Source organism: Myotis davidii, unplaced genomic scaffold (assembly GCF_000327345.1).
Source record: "Myotis davidii unplaced genomic scaffold, ASM32734v1 scaffold571, whole genome shotgun sequence".
NCBI classification, from domain to species: domain Eukaryota; kingdom Metazoa; phylum Chordata; class Mammalia; order Chiroptera; family Vespertilionidae; genus Myotis; species Myotis davidii.
Window position 1 is genome coordinate 1514554 of NW_006283136.1, and position 14464 is coordinate 1529017.

At 37.0% G+C, this 14464-nt stretch overlaps 1 protein-coding gene across 1 annotated transcript in view; it reads right to left on the reverse strand.

The window, feature by feature from the left end:
* The window catches only part of PAK2 (p21 protein (Cdc42/Rac)-activated kinase 2), a 55128-nt gene that overhangs the window by 23538 nt on the left and 17126 nt on the right, over positions 1-14464 (reverse strand). Inside the window, exons 2-9 of the mRNA XM_015562476.1 lie at positions 13040-13140; positions 12552-12699; positions 10253-10284; positions 9189-9296; positions 7582-7714; positions 5886-5949; positions 3720-3768; positions 3135-3247 (exon numbers count right to left, since the gene is read on the reverse strand). Of these exons, the coding sequence (XP_015417962.1) occupies positions 3135-3247; positions 3720-3768; positions 5886-5949; positions 7582-7714; positions 9189-9296; positions 10253-10284; positions 12552-12699; positions 13040-13140 (748 nt within the window). The remainder of the gene's footprint in view (positions 1-3134; positions 3248-3719; positions 3769-5885; positions 5950-7581; positions 7715-9188; positions 9297-10252; positions 10285-12551; positions 12700-13039; positions 13141-14464) is intronic.

The window sequence follows — 14464 nt, forward strand, 5'->3', positions numbered from 1 at the left end:
GGTGTGCTTGAAGTTGTTCCAGAGTCTCCTTACACTATCTTCATATTTTTGGATTCTTTTCTCTTTTTGATTTTCCGGTTGGGTGTTTTTTGATTCTTTGTATTTCAACTCTTTGACTTGATTCTTGGGATCCTCTAGTTTGCTGTTGGATCTCTGTATATTATTCTTTATTTCAGTCAGTGTATGCTTAACTTCTAATTAGTCCTTTTTCATACCCTTGAGAATCGCACTAAATTTCTCAGAGGTTTCTAGAAGATTCTTGAGTAATCTTATAACTGTGGTTTTGAACTCTATATCCAGTAGTTTGCTTTCCTCCATTTGTCATTTGTGACATGTTTGTTTGTCTCTGCAGTTTTTATGCTTCCCTGTGTTGATAGAGTGGCTTTGTGTGCTAGGTGTCCTATAGGGTCCAATGGCTCAGCCTCCCTAACTACCTGAGGTGGACACTCTTGGTGCATTACTTTGTGGGCTGTGTGCACACTCTTGTTGTAGTTAAGCCTTGACTGCTGTTGGTATCACTGGGAGGAATTGACCTCCAGGCCAACTGGCTGTGAGGACCAGCTGTATCTACAATGGAAGAGCTGCTGTGCAGGAGACACCCTTATGGGGCAGGACTTGCTTCAGTGGGGCTTTGGTGCTCGCTGAGTCTGCCCCGAGTGTGTCTCTTATCCGTTTGGCTGCTGACGTATTTTTTCGGACATATGCCAAAACTGCGGCACAAATTGTGCGTGTATGGGAAATAATGTAAAACACTTTTTATACAATAAACTCACTTGTATTGCTTTGCAACAACAAAAATTAAAAAATACCAATTGTTTACATAAATTTGTTTTAAATAAGAAGAGCGTGATAGCGCTCCTTAGCAGTCAAATGGTTAAACTAAGTTTGGAGGTGCCCAGATGAGGCCCAGCTGTGAAGCAATGCAGGGTGGTGTAGAGCCTTGGGCCTTCTTTTGGAAGCTCTGGGGCTCTCTGACCCAGCTGCAGTTTGTTAGGTTTTAAATTGCAAAAGGCCAGGCCATTCATATGCAAAAGTTGCTGTGCACAGCTTGGGTGGGGTTGTAAATTGGGTGGGGCAGGGTCTCAGGGAATCACCACAGGGCAGAGCAAACAGCAATGGCTGCCTGTCATCCCTGCCCTGAAGAGGTACCTGGGTCTCTGTGTTCCACGCCCCGTGCAGGAACAATGATTGCTGCAAGCACCTCTGAGAGAAAGCCACCTTCTTGTTCTGGCCCAATGCCAGACAGTCCAGTTTTTCCCCCCATGTGAGTCCGAGTCCCCAGAGTCTCACCCAGAACGGGAGTTCAGAGCAGTCAGGAGCTTGTATCTCTCTCCCGATTGAGAAAGACAATAGCATACTCAGTTGCCAGCTTGTTTCGTGCGCGCCTCCATACTTCCACACCTCTTCACTTCCTCCCAGTCTCAGTGCACTTTTCTCCGTCCTTCTAGTTGTATAAATTCCACTCAGCCAGCCTTCCCGTGGTTCTGGATGATATCTGTTTTGTCTTTTAGTTGTAATTTTGATGTGGTTGTACAAGGCAGCAAGTTCAGGTGTTTACCTATGTCGCCATCTTAGATCCTCCCCCAAAATCTTTTTAATAACTAGATAGGATCCGGTTAGTTTTTGTAGCTGGGGCTGGACCATCAGCCTCTTGCGTGCTAAACTTCTGGCCCTTGGATGATACATAGAGTTTGTTGTGACTGGGATGTTCCAGGGGCCAGGGCAAATGCCTGTACACATCTCAGTCTTTGCAAGGACCAGAAAGCAACATGGAGCCACAGCCCTTGGGGGAGCCCAGGTCCAGCTGCTTAAAGGCCCCCAGCCTTGAGGATGTGGCTCAGGGGATGGCTATTCACACGAAGTGCACACAACCTTCAGATTGGGCACCTAGTCCCTATAACCACAGTGGTTTTGTCCTCTGGCAGGGAAGCTTCCTCTTCTGGATCATTGGGGAAAGGGACCCAGCTGGCCAGTTGGTGGACTCATGAACAACCTCTTCAGCACCATTTGGTTGAAGGTGGAGTTGGTTTGTCTGGCCAGAAACCTGTACGGCTTAATCAACAGCCTTGGGTAGATGTTTTGGCTCTTGGGCTCCTTGCACCAAACGTTTGGTTTTTGTTGTGGCAGATGTCAACTCCCATAATGGCGCCTTCTGCTCCACCAGGTCCGGAAAGCTTATGGCCTTTCTTAACCACCATGATACACCAACTTAAAATACTATGCTTAAATGTATCTGGTAAGTTTATTTCTATGAACATGTTCCTCATTACTATGGCTAAAGTCTAAAAAATGAGTTATCATTATAAGAAAAATCACCTATAATCCCTTATCTCCAATATAATCACTACTATAATTTCCATTACTTTTCTATTACTCTTCTTACATTCACATGTATGTAACTGCTTTTAAAAAACACACAATAGCTATGCCCTGACTGGCTATTGCTCAATGATTAGAGCGTCAGCCTACGCACCCAAGGGTTGTGGGTTCAGTTCCTGGTCAAGGGCATGTACCTGGGTTGCAGGTTCAATCCATGGCCCTGGTTGGGATATGTGTGGGAGGCAACCAATAGATGTCTCTCTCTCACATAAATGTTTCTCTCTCTTTTTCTCCCTCCCTCTCCTCCCCTCCCATCCATTTTCTCTAAAAAGCAATGAAAAAAATATTCTCAGGCGAGGATTAACAACAAAATAATAATAAAATAAAAAATGCACAATAGTTTTAAGATATGTTTTTAAAACATCAATTCCTAAATTAAATAAGGTTTTGAGAGACATAGCATTTGCTCATAAAAGCATTTGAAATAAAAATTCACCTAAAAGTTTAAAAACTATGTGGCCTGTCACCTCTGTTGGTCAATATATGAATCACCTTCTCTTAATGTTTCTGCTTCTGAACATTTATAATTAATATTAATGCTAGCAGCAATGTCTTTCATTTAACTGCCTTCTCTCACTTGCTAAGTAATATTTATGTTAAACTGCAAATGTGCTATTTTTACCTCCTTATCCTTTAAGCTTACTTTTCAGCATTGGCATTCTACTGTGGTTTCACTAAAGTGACTAACCCCCAAAACCATGAGACTTAAAATTTTCACATTTTTGTCCCAATGCTTAAGAAACATTCATATTTACCTGTCCAAGAAGTTAACTATGTTGGGGTTCTTTAATTCTTTCATCACCAGAATCTCATTAATGATCAATTCCTTCTTTGGCTGTTTCTGTAAATTAATCTGTTTGATAGCAACCTGTAATGGCAATAGAATTTTTTAAAAATTAGAAGTTTCCTAATTCTCTTATAAAATTACAAATTTTATTGTATACTAGTATGTTATTTAATGAAATTATAATAATTAGTTGTTATAATTATAATTTATAATTAGGTAGTACTTTTATTTCCACACTGCCTATGCACAAAACTTTGTAATATATAGAGCCCAGATGTTTTTAGATTTCTCTTAAAGCTGATTAACCAACCCAAGGTCAGCTCATTCCAAGCTGGGAAAATAATTTTTCAAATATTTGCTTATTTATGAAACAATGCATTAATTGTTCCCCCCCTTAATAAAGTGCTATAAAATTACACAGAAAATAAAATTATGTAGAATAATTCAACATATCCAACTGAAAAAGATTTTTATTGATTAGTCACAGGTTCATCCAGTTTCCTCTTGTACTAAAACCTAATGGTAACACCCAGAACAATGAAAAAGTAGCTACCTCCTGTCCTAATGCCACATCAGTAGCAGTGAAAACTGTACCAGAAGCCCTAGGAGGAAAAAAACACAACCAGATTTAAGGTTTCTAAATCACTACCATTTATAATATCCAAAGACTTTATACTTAGAACTGAAAAAGGATTAAACATTTAAGACTTAAATACATCTTTAACAAGAGTAAAAACAAAATAAAAATAGAGTAAAACAAAAGTAAAAATAAAAAGGGAGAAAAATAAAAAAAAAGAAGCAATCCCTGTGGCCAAAACGTAGGTTAGAAATTTGTCACGAATTTCATATCTACAAAAATAGAGAAAAAAGATAAAGGGGGGAAAAAAGCAACATATACCCATGGATCCACTTCCCTAATTTAAAAACAAAGAACTAACCCAGCCTGCTTGGCTCAGTGGCTGAGCATCGACCTATGAACCTGGAGGTCAGGGTTCAAATCCAGGTAAGGGCATATGACCAGGTTGTGAGCTTGACCCTCAGTAGGGGGTATGCAGGAGGCAGCCGATCAATGATTTTCTCTTATCACTGATGTTTCTATCTCTCTCTCTTCCCCCCACTCCCTCTCTGAAATTAATAAAAATATGTTTAAACAACAACAAAGGACTACAAATAAATCTGAAGGTTTTTGTGAGCCCTTTCTAAAGGCATCCTCTTTCTTCCCCAAAGTAATGTGCACTTGTTCATTTTGTATTTGATGTATGTCAGTTCCATGCATTTCTCTATACTTTATCTACAAAGAACACAGATATGTATCTCTACAGAATATATTTAACATGCTTTTTAAAATACATTTTAAAATTAAAATTGATGTTAGAAGAGAGGAAGGAAAAGGGGTGGGATGGAGAGAGGAGAAAGAAACATCTATTCAAGAGAGAAACATCAATCAGCTGCCTCCAGCATGCACCCCAACTGGTGATTGAACCTGAAACCTGGGCATGTGCCCTGACTAGGAATCAAACCATCAATCCTTCAGTGCATAGGACAATGCTCAATCAAGCTACATGGGCCAAGGTTAACATAATTCTTAAACTTCATAAAAATGATTTAACTTTATGTATTTTTTCTGCAATTTTCTCTTATAACATTGAATTTGGGATGGTCATCGAAATAGATTTTATTCTTTCCTGTTCTTTTTCCCCTCTTTGCTTTTTGTTAGATATCATTCTTATTTACTCATAATTATTAAATATACAAGATGGGGCAAAAGTAGGTTTACAGTTGTGAGTACACGAAACACAGTTCATTCTTGTATTATTATTTATTAATTATTGTTTTTTTTCTATACAAACACCTATAAACGTATGCTTGCTTCAACCTGTATCATTCCATTTACTAGTATTACAATTTATCCATTATCATGCTTAAAATGTGATTCTTAATTTTTGTTATTAAAACCAGTGCTGCAATTAAATTAAGTTTTTAAAAAGAAATTCATAAGGAAACTTTCAAAAATAATGTTAAGCTCTCTTTCTAAATTCACAGAACATTTTCCAGAGATTAATAACATTAAAAGTTCCAGATGTTCATCTGTTCCTAAGCAACAGGCAAAGTGTTTAGTTAATATAGTTTAAAAATACAAATTACTGGACAAAATTAAATAATCAGTAGATTCAAAGATAGTAAATAGATGTAATTAAAATGTATGTTTTTATTGCCTATAATATTGTAGTAAATGTTCCTACAGTCTTAAATATATTTGAAGGACAATTTTTCCACCCATCTAATCTCTTATTACCAATGGGAAATATCATTTAAGAAGAAACAATGTATACTCGTGCCCTAGCTAGGTTGCTCACTTGGTTAGAGCATCATCCTGATATGCCAAGGTTGGGGGTTCAATTTGGGAAGAGTACATACAAGAATCAACCAATAAATGCGTAACTAAGTGGAACGACAAATTGATGTTTGTTTCTTTTTCCCTCTTCCCTCTCTCTAAAATCAATAAAAAGAAAAAAAAACCACACAAAACAATGTACAGTTGTTGCTAAATAATAGTTTTTTCATAGCACCTAAAAAGAAATACATTACTTATTTACACAAATCTAAGGACATCACTCAGAGAATATTATAAGTGCTCAATGTCAGCAAGCAAAAGAGATACCATGCTGTACCTCCAGTAAGTATTGAATATAGTGATAATACAGTCACAAATACTTACCCCTGCCCAATTTTTTCGTATCTTGTATATTTTTTCTTAGGGTCACCTATGCTCACAATAGTTCCTATTTTAAACAAAAAAACAAAAAATTATAAGCTCAGTCAAGCATTTTTAAATTGTAAATTAATTCTGATGTAATTATTCCTTTTAATAAACTCCATTGATTTTAGAATAGTGTTTTTCAAACATTACATTAAATCTCAAAATACTGTGTTTCAACCACAAACACTAAAAAACCTTCAATATATAAATAATATCCAAATGAATAACCCTAATTGGCTTTTCTGACTATACAAATATACCTTTGATCTTACAATGTATTTAGAAAACTACTTATCAGTATAAAAATTACTCTAATATGAGATAAGCACACATCTGTTTTAGGAACGGTCACAAAGTTACAAGTAAGAAAAAAGTTTTAGAACTAGGCTGTTGGACATAAAACTATAACTTATACTTTTATTACCAGTAAGTGAAAACATGAGAAAACCAAATTTTCACTTGCTTTCCCTAGCTGGTTTGGCTCAGTGGATAATGTGTCGGCCTGAGGACTGAAGGGTCCCAGGTTCAATTCTGGTAAAGGGAACATGCCCGAGTTGCAGGCTCGATCCCCAGTAGGGGATGTGCTGGAGGCAGCCGATCAATGATTCGTTTTCATCATTGATGTTTCTATCTCTGTCTCTCCCCCTTCCTCTCTGAAATCAACAAAAATATATCAAAAAAATTTTTTTCACTTGCTCAAGGTGAAAGGAGACAGGAATATAGCAAGGAAACTCACATATAACCCACAAGTCTACAGCCACTATAATTATAGTATTTTTTCTTAATCCCTCCATGTAGGTGTTCATTATAGCTATAGTTGCTATAGACCTGCAAATCAGACATTATCATTACTCTCTCCCTGGCACTATGTAAATTATTTCCAATGCTTGATCCAGGCCAATGATAGCTGATGGATGAAAAAAAATCCATTTTATGTTTACAAATATATCCATACAGGAAGGCCACTTTGTTTAGTTCTTAAGGTCATTTTATATTCTCATACTGAGAAGCTATAGGTATGTATAAATATATACAAACTTCCTTTGATAAAGTTTCCAACTGTGAATCTTAGATTTGGCCCTTTGGGAAAAAGTGTTGCTCCAAAGGTACTAAATTATTGGAGAGAAGTTGCTCATTAGTCAACACATAATAATAAATAATCAAAGAAGAATATTTTGGGAGCTTTTTCAGATTTTAATTGAAGTTGTTCCTAGAAGTCAACAATTTATTCTTTATGTCTTAAGGTAAAATATATGGTATAAATTAAAATCCATCTGGGCCAGCCCTAGCTGGTTTGGCTCAGTGGATATGAGCTTCAGCCTGCAGACTGAAAGGTACCAGGTTCAATTCTGGTCAAGGGCATGTACCTCAGTTGAAGACTCCCGGCCCTGGTCGGGGCACATCTGAGAGGCAACCAATTGATGTGTCTCTCTCACATCTCTCACATCGGTGTTTCTCTGTCTCTCCCTCTCCCTTCCACTCTTTCTAAAAATCAATGGGAAAATATCCTTAGGTGAGGATTTAAAAAAATAAATAAAATAAACAGCTATTTGGAGCGTTTAAAAATACATACATACATACATATCCATCTGGGCCAAATGTTTCAGGAGCTGTCAATAATTTCAGAATAATGAAAAATGTAGGGAATACATACTTAATTTCTCCATAATTTCTTCATCTGTCATTTTGGTCTTCTTTTTCTGTTTGTCAGAAGACTTGGCACCACCATCAATATTAGAATCACCAACTGGTGCAGGAATAGGGTCAATTACAGACCGTGTATAAATCTGCAAAGAGAGAATTAATTACTGAGACTTGAGGGAAAATGTTTTTATGTATTTTTACTGGCACACTATTCACTTTTTTGATTTTTAACCAAAAACTAAGTTGTCTCCAGTGTTCTAAAGAATGAGAATAGTATTTTCAGATCTGTCTTTAAAAAAGATTTGTAGAAAAAAACCCGACTTGTAACTAAGAATAAATGTGAAACATTTTTATTCCGTACATCATGTCTTTCTTTTAAATTTTTCTAGCAAAAGAGCAGATCCTTGAATGAAATTTAAAAGTAATCAGATCTAAAATGATATGCTAGAGCCCTAGGCAGTTTGGCTTAGTGAATAGAGCATTGGCCAGTGGACTGAAGGGTTCTGGGTTCGATTCTGGTCAAGGGCACATAGCTAGGTTGCAGACTCAATCCCCAGCCCTGGTTGGGGCACGTGCGGGAGGCAAATAATCAATGTGTCTCTCCTACATCCATCGATTCTCTCTCTGTCTCCCTCCCTCCTTTCCACTCCATCAAAAAAAAAAAAAAATCAGTGGAAAAATATCTTTGGGTGAGGATTAACAAAAAATAAAATAAAATGATACGCTAGTAATGAAGCAAAAAGTTTAAAATCATGTCTTTACCACAAAAGAGAAATAAACCTTGATGTTAAAATAACTTAATATCCCCCAAATTTTTGCACAAATATGATTTCTATCCTTTCATTTCCAACAGGCAGTTCCAGGATATAAAGAAAACAGAGCCCTCAATCATTAGACCAGGATGCACTGGCAGTCCTCAGAGCTTTACCTGCCAAGTGTACCACCACTCCCTGACGCCGTGCACAGCACCTTCCCCTACTTCTATTAGTACAGGGAGAGGGACAGGACTCCTTTTCTCTCTACCTAAGGTCATTATGGTTAAAGTTCTATATCTGTTTAGGAATTCACTCTTAGAAGCCCCTTGAATGACATTAGGTTTTGAGAGGATTGTAAAATGGGAGATAAAGTAAGTAATTTTATTAACCAATGTCACCCCAATAAATTCAATAAAAAATAAAAAACAATAAGTATTTGTATTTTAAAGAACTCATTTGATTTTAATTTTCAAAAAACCTAGTTTTTTTGCCCTAGCCGGTTTGGCTCAGTGGATAGAGTATTGGCCTATGGACTGAAGGGTCCCAGGTTCAATTCCGATCAAGGGCACATGCCTGGGTTGTGGGCTTGATCCCCAGTAGGAGGGGTGTAGGAGGCAGCCAATCAATGATTCTCATCAATGTTTCTATCTCTCTCCCTTCCTCCCTGAAATCACTAAATATATATATAGCTAGTTTTTTGATGAGTGGTCTTTAGGTAAAGATCTCCTAGTCAAATTTCCCCACACTAAAATATTTTAAGCATGAGGGCTTTCTTTAATTGATCAATGGAAGTCAAGTACAGACTGCTTTTTAAAACACACATGCACACATACACAGCCCAATTCACTAATAAGACACTCACTGATTTTGTATGATCAGGTCGTGGGGCAATCACGGGAGGAGCAGCCTCTTCATCATCATCATCTTCCTCTGTTACTACTGCTGATGTTTCTGATCCCTTGGTATTCAACTGCATTTATCAACGAGCAAAGGTAAGGAAGACATGCCAAATTTAACAATATGTTAAAATATGAATCTCTTTTAACATATTTTTAAAAATATTTATTTTAATAGCTCATTTCAAAACAGTAAATCCTCATTTACTCTAATTGAATCACTTAGAACATCAAGGCAATTCTGTAAGTAAAGTAAGTTTATGAAATAAATATATGTGATAAATATCAACTATTCTTAAAAGAGAATGTATACCTTTTATATAGAGAATTTTATACCCCTTAACAAATCCTTTAGTAAACAATCACTTTGTTAAGACCAAAAACAAGAATCCTCTAGGCTTTGTGTAAGTCAGATTCATTTTCAGTCATTTAAAACAGCTACATTCACCAGAAAAAATGATGGCTAATGAAGCAAGAGAGGAAGGTATTAACAACCTTTACACAGAGATTATGTGCCAGGTGTGTGCTAGATAGGTACTTTACATGTTACCCCAGTTAACCTTCATATTAACCCCAGGAGACTGTTCCCTCTAATTGAGGAATTGAAAATAAACAATGACTCTGCAGGAGGTAACTGTGCTTGCATGGTAACTTACAAAGTTTCAGTCAACTCTGAAGACTGACAGGCTTCCCTGTTGTTCAGTACGTTCCACAGGCTATGTTCAGTAGAATGGTGCCAGAGGAAAAAGCTAGCAGTTCTTTGTATTCATGTCTATGTACAGAAACATTACCAAAAGTAGCTAAACTGCTCTCGATCATAGTAAGTTTTAGCAGTTGGAGTATCATATCAGGGATATTCTATTGGTTTAACCTGGCTTCCTCAACTAATTAAGTGGCTGGCTAAAACATATATTAAGTAGTTATTTATTTCGAATGGTTGTAATTTATTTTAGAAAGCAAAATAAAAGCTGAAATTTGTTTTGGGAAACAAGTTATAACAAGAGCTATAAGAAATAACATATTAACTCACTGCTGGTGTTCCAGAAGCGAAGCCATCTTTCTCTGAATATGAAACAGAAAATAATGCTAAGTTAACATTTCAAAAAATAAAACGCTTAAAAAATAAAAGATAATAGAAAGCAGAGCAAGTAAAATGTTTAGACTGATTTTAAATTGAATTAAGTCTTGAGAAAACTGACAATACCTGTATTCAAACAAGAATTTATATAAGTTTCAGTCGACAAATCTCGTCTTTTTTTTTTAAAAATATATTTTATTGATGTTTTACAGAGAGGAAGGGAGAGAGAGAGTTAGAAACATCGATGAGAGAGAGACATCGATCAGCTGCCTCCTGCACATCTCCCACTGGGGATGTGCCCGCAACCCAGGTACATGCCCTTGACTGGAATCGAAGCTGGGACCCCTTCGTCCGCAGGCCGACGCTCTATCCACTGAGCCAAACTGGTTTCGGCCAAATCTCCAGTCTTAATGTAAATTTACTAAAATCATTGAACTGTATCCTTTAAGTGGGTGAATTTTATAGCATGTAAATTATACCTTAATAAAGTTATTAAAAATTTATTTGAAACTATACCTGTCAACCTGTATTTATTAAATAAAACAGAAGCTTATTCACAATGATACTGTCTCCAGAAAACTGCCTATTGAGGAACTTAAAGCACCCAACCATGCAGACAAAATGTGCAAAGGGCAATGCTTGATATAAATTGTGATGAGTATGAAAGCAAATCCCTGAGGGCAAAACCAATTCATAAAGATTAAATATTAAAATACTCATTCCTGCCCTAGGCAGTTTGGCTCAATGGATAGAGCATTGGCCTGCAGACTGAAGAGTCCCGGGTTCAATTCCAGTCAAGGGCACATGCCTGGTTGTGGGATCGATCCCCAGTGGGAGGGCGTGCAGGAGGCAGCCGATCAGTGATTCTCATAGTTGATGTTTCTATCTCTCTCTCACTCTCCATTCCTCTCTGAAATCCACAAAAATGTATTAAAAAATAAATAAAATAAAATACTCATTCTGCAATTTAGAAGGGTAAGTTTTTTTTTGGTTTACTTTTTAAGATGCATATATAATATCTATGAAATATATGTAATTTTCTGGTCAAACATGATTTTAAAAAAGATTACTAATTTACACAGACTTACTAGTTGACAGAAAAGTTCAGGGACAAGTTTAACCTTTTGCTAAGGATGTACTAGACTAAGTAAAAAAAAAAATTAAAATCATTTGCCAAGTGGTCTCTATTTCTGCAATGATGCAATCAAATTAAGTACAATTAATACTAGATGATTTTAGCTCTATCACATTGTTTTTAAAAACTACACGTATGACTTCAGAGGACAAAGAAACATATTAAATGACACCTTGGGATATAATTAGTAAAATCCATACTAGGGAAACAAGACAAATGATCTTGTTTGTTTAACAAATAAATTACAATGAAAAGAGACCATGAGAATCAGAATGAGGGAGAGGAAGCCTAAATATCAAAAAAGCCTAAATATCAAAAAAGATTCAAGAGATATAGCAATCAACTACAATGTAGGAACTTTATTCCGATACTGATTCAAACAAACTATTTTATAAAATCTACTATTATTCTAGTCTTGCCTGATGATATTTCAATTTTGAGAAATAACTTCTTTGAGTCTAATGCTTTTTTTCATACATTTGATGTTTCAATTTTTGAGTGGACTTAAACATTTTTTCTCTCAAAGTCTGTGCATTTACATAGTAATACAATCCTTCTCCTGTCCCACTAGCAATAAATATATTTCTAGTATGAACTATAAATCAGCATTTTTCCCTTCTATTGCTGGAAGTCATTCAAAAGACGTAAAGAGAAAAACAAATAAACAAAAGGCCAAAATATCCACTTTTGTCAAAGTTAAGAGATTATGCATAAGAGCTGTTACAGTCAGTTTATAAAAGCTAGATCTAGCCCAGCCAGTGGCTGAGTATCGACCAACAAACCAGGAGGTAACGGTTCAAATCCTGGTCAGGGCGTATGCCCGGGTTGCAGGTTCGATCCTCAGTGTGGGGTGTGCAGGAGGCAGCCAATCAATGATTCTCTTTTATCATTGATGTTTCTCTCTCTCTCTCCCTCTACCTTCCTCTCTGAGGAAAAAAATATAAATATATTTATTTGTATATAAATAAATAAATGAATGAATGAATGGTAGATGCAAGGGGAAAAGTGGAGACAAAAACTACAGCTTAGGTGTTTTTTTTCCCCCATAAGCAATCTTTTTATTTTGAAGAGTTTCACAACTCTGCAATCTCATGTGAATCAGAATTGATAGCTTACCTGGAGGAGTAAAGCTCAGATATTTCTGCTTCACTGTGTTGGAGTCATAGAACTTTAAGACATCCAGCACAGCCTGAGGATTCTTCTTTTGCTCTAGTTTGGTGATGTTGGAAGTCTGTAATAATCGAGCCCACTGTTCTGGCATGCCCTAAAAACAAGACAGTCAGGAATTAGCTGTTTAGAGTTGCTCCAATAAAATCAATTTCCAGAGGTGAATGATGAAATACATATATTAACTATAGGTTTGACTAAATTCTAAAAAGCCTAGTTTTCTAAAGGTCTATTTATCTAAATCTGTTTTGCATAATTACAAATAATAGTTGCCGTTCCCTAGGAAAAGGATACATCCATCCACAAATCCTTTTAGAAGAGAAAAGCACTAAGAATTCATAATTAATATGTGGATAGGAAAGTTAACTTCAAACTTACTACTGAATGGAAAAGCTTGAGTGATGATATAAAAATGAGTCCCAAGTAGGTAAACTTACAGTGAATTCTCCAGTAACAGCATCAAAGCCAACATGGATGGTGTGCTCAAAATCAGAAGGAGGAGAAATTTCTGGCCGTTCCTTCTCTTTCTTCCTACTTCCTAAAGGGCATTAAAAAAAGAATCAACCTATTAAACAAAACTTAAAAAGGTACTCATAATCATGTTTATATTTTTCCTAAAACATATTAGAAACAAAGTTATTTTAGAAAAAAGATTTATCTTAAAGACAATGATAGAAAACTGATAAATGAAGTACACTAGGTAATCCTGTCATAAATTAGGGGTGGAGACAACCAGACAGTGTCACATTTTTTATTTTTGCATTATAGTTTAATGATCTGGGGAAATTTTATTAATGATGATCTACTCTTCACCTATTGACATCTTTTATTTGTTTTAGTTATCTTAAATGTTGGCTTTCCAAGAATTATTTCTCACTAGAGGCCTAGTGCATGAAATTCGTGCACCGGTGGGGTCCCTAGGGTCCGATAGGGCCAATCAGGTTCTCTGCCTCCACACCTCCCCACCTCCTCCTTTCCTCACTGCCTGCATGCCATCACCCATCCCCGGTTCCCCATCCCAGCCCGAGGGCCTGCTGGCTGGGGGAGGAACCGGGAGGTTGGCCAGCAGGCCCCATCAGTGATCGGGGCCAGAGGGCTGAGGGCAGCTTCTGTGCTGAGCGTCTGCCCCCTGGCAGTGAGTGAATAACGACCAGTCATTCCGGTCATTCCATCCTAACAGTTGCTTAGGCTTTTATATATAGAGACTGTTCTCTGACCATTCTTTTTCTGAGATACTTTTCTTGTTTCATGGATGCAATTTATCTTCTCTATTATATGGTTTGTGTGTGTGTAAGGTGGGTTTTTTCTCCCTACATTGTCTGTTTCTTCTACATTCCTTTTTTATCCCATTGTTTTGACCTCTCTTATTTAATGGTTGTCAAGTGTCTGACAATCCTTCACTGTCTACTCATATATAAAAGTACAAAAAGTTAACTGGATGACCTAGCCAGGTGGCTCAGTTAGTTGGAGAGTTGGCCATACACTAAAAGGTTGAGGGTTCGATTCTCGGTCAGGGCATACCTATGTTGTGGGTTTGATCCCCAGAAGGGGCTCATACAGGACACAACCAATCCAATGTTTCTCTCTCCCTCCCTCTCTCTCTCACTCTCTCCCTTCACCTCTCTTTAAAAATCAATAAAAACGTATCCTCAAGTGAGGATTTTTTAAAAAGTTAACTGGGAGATAAGTTAGCCTTTCCACTAAAGATGGGGGTGGAGCCTGGCCAGTGTTGCTCAGTGGTTGAGCATCGACCTGTGAACCAGGAAATGATCTGATTCCCAGTTGGGGCACATGCCTGGGTTGTGGGCTTGATCCCCAGGAGGCAGAGGGTGCAGCAGGCAGCCGATCAATGATTCTCTTTC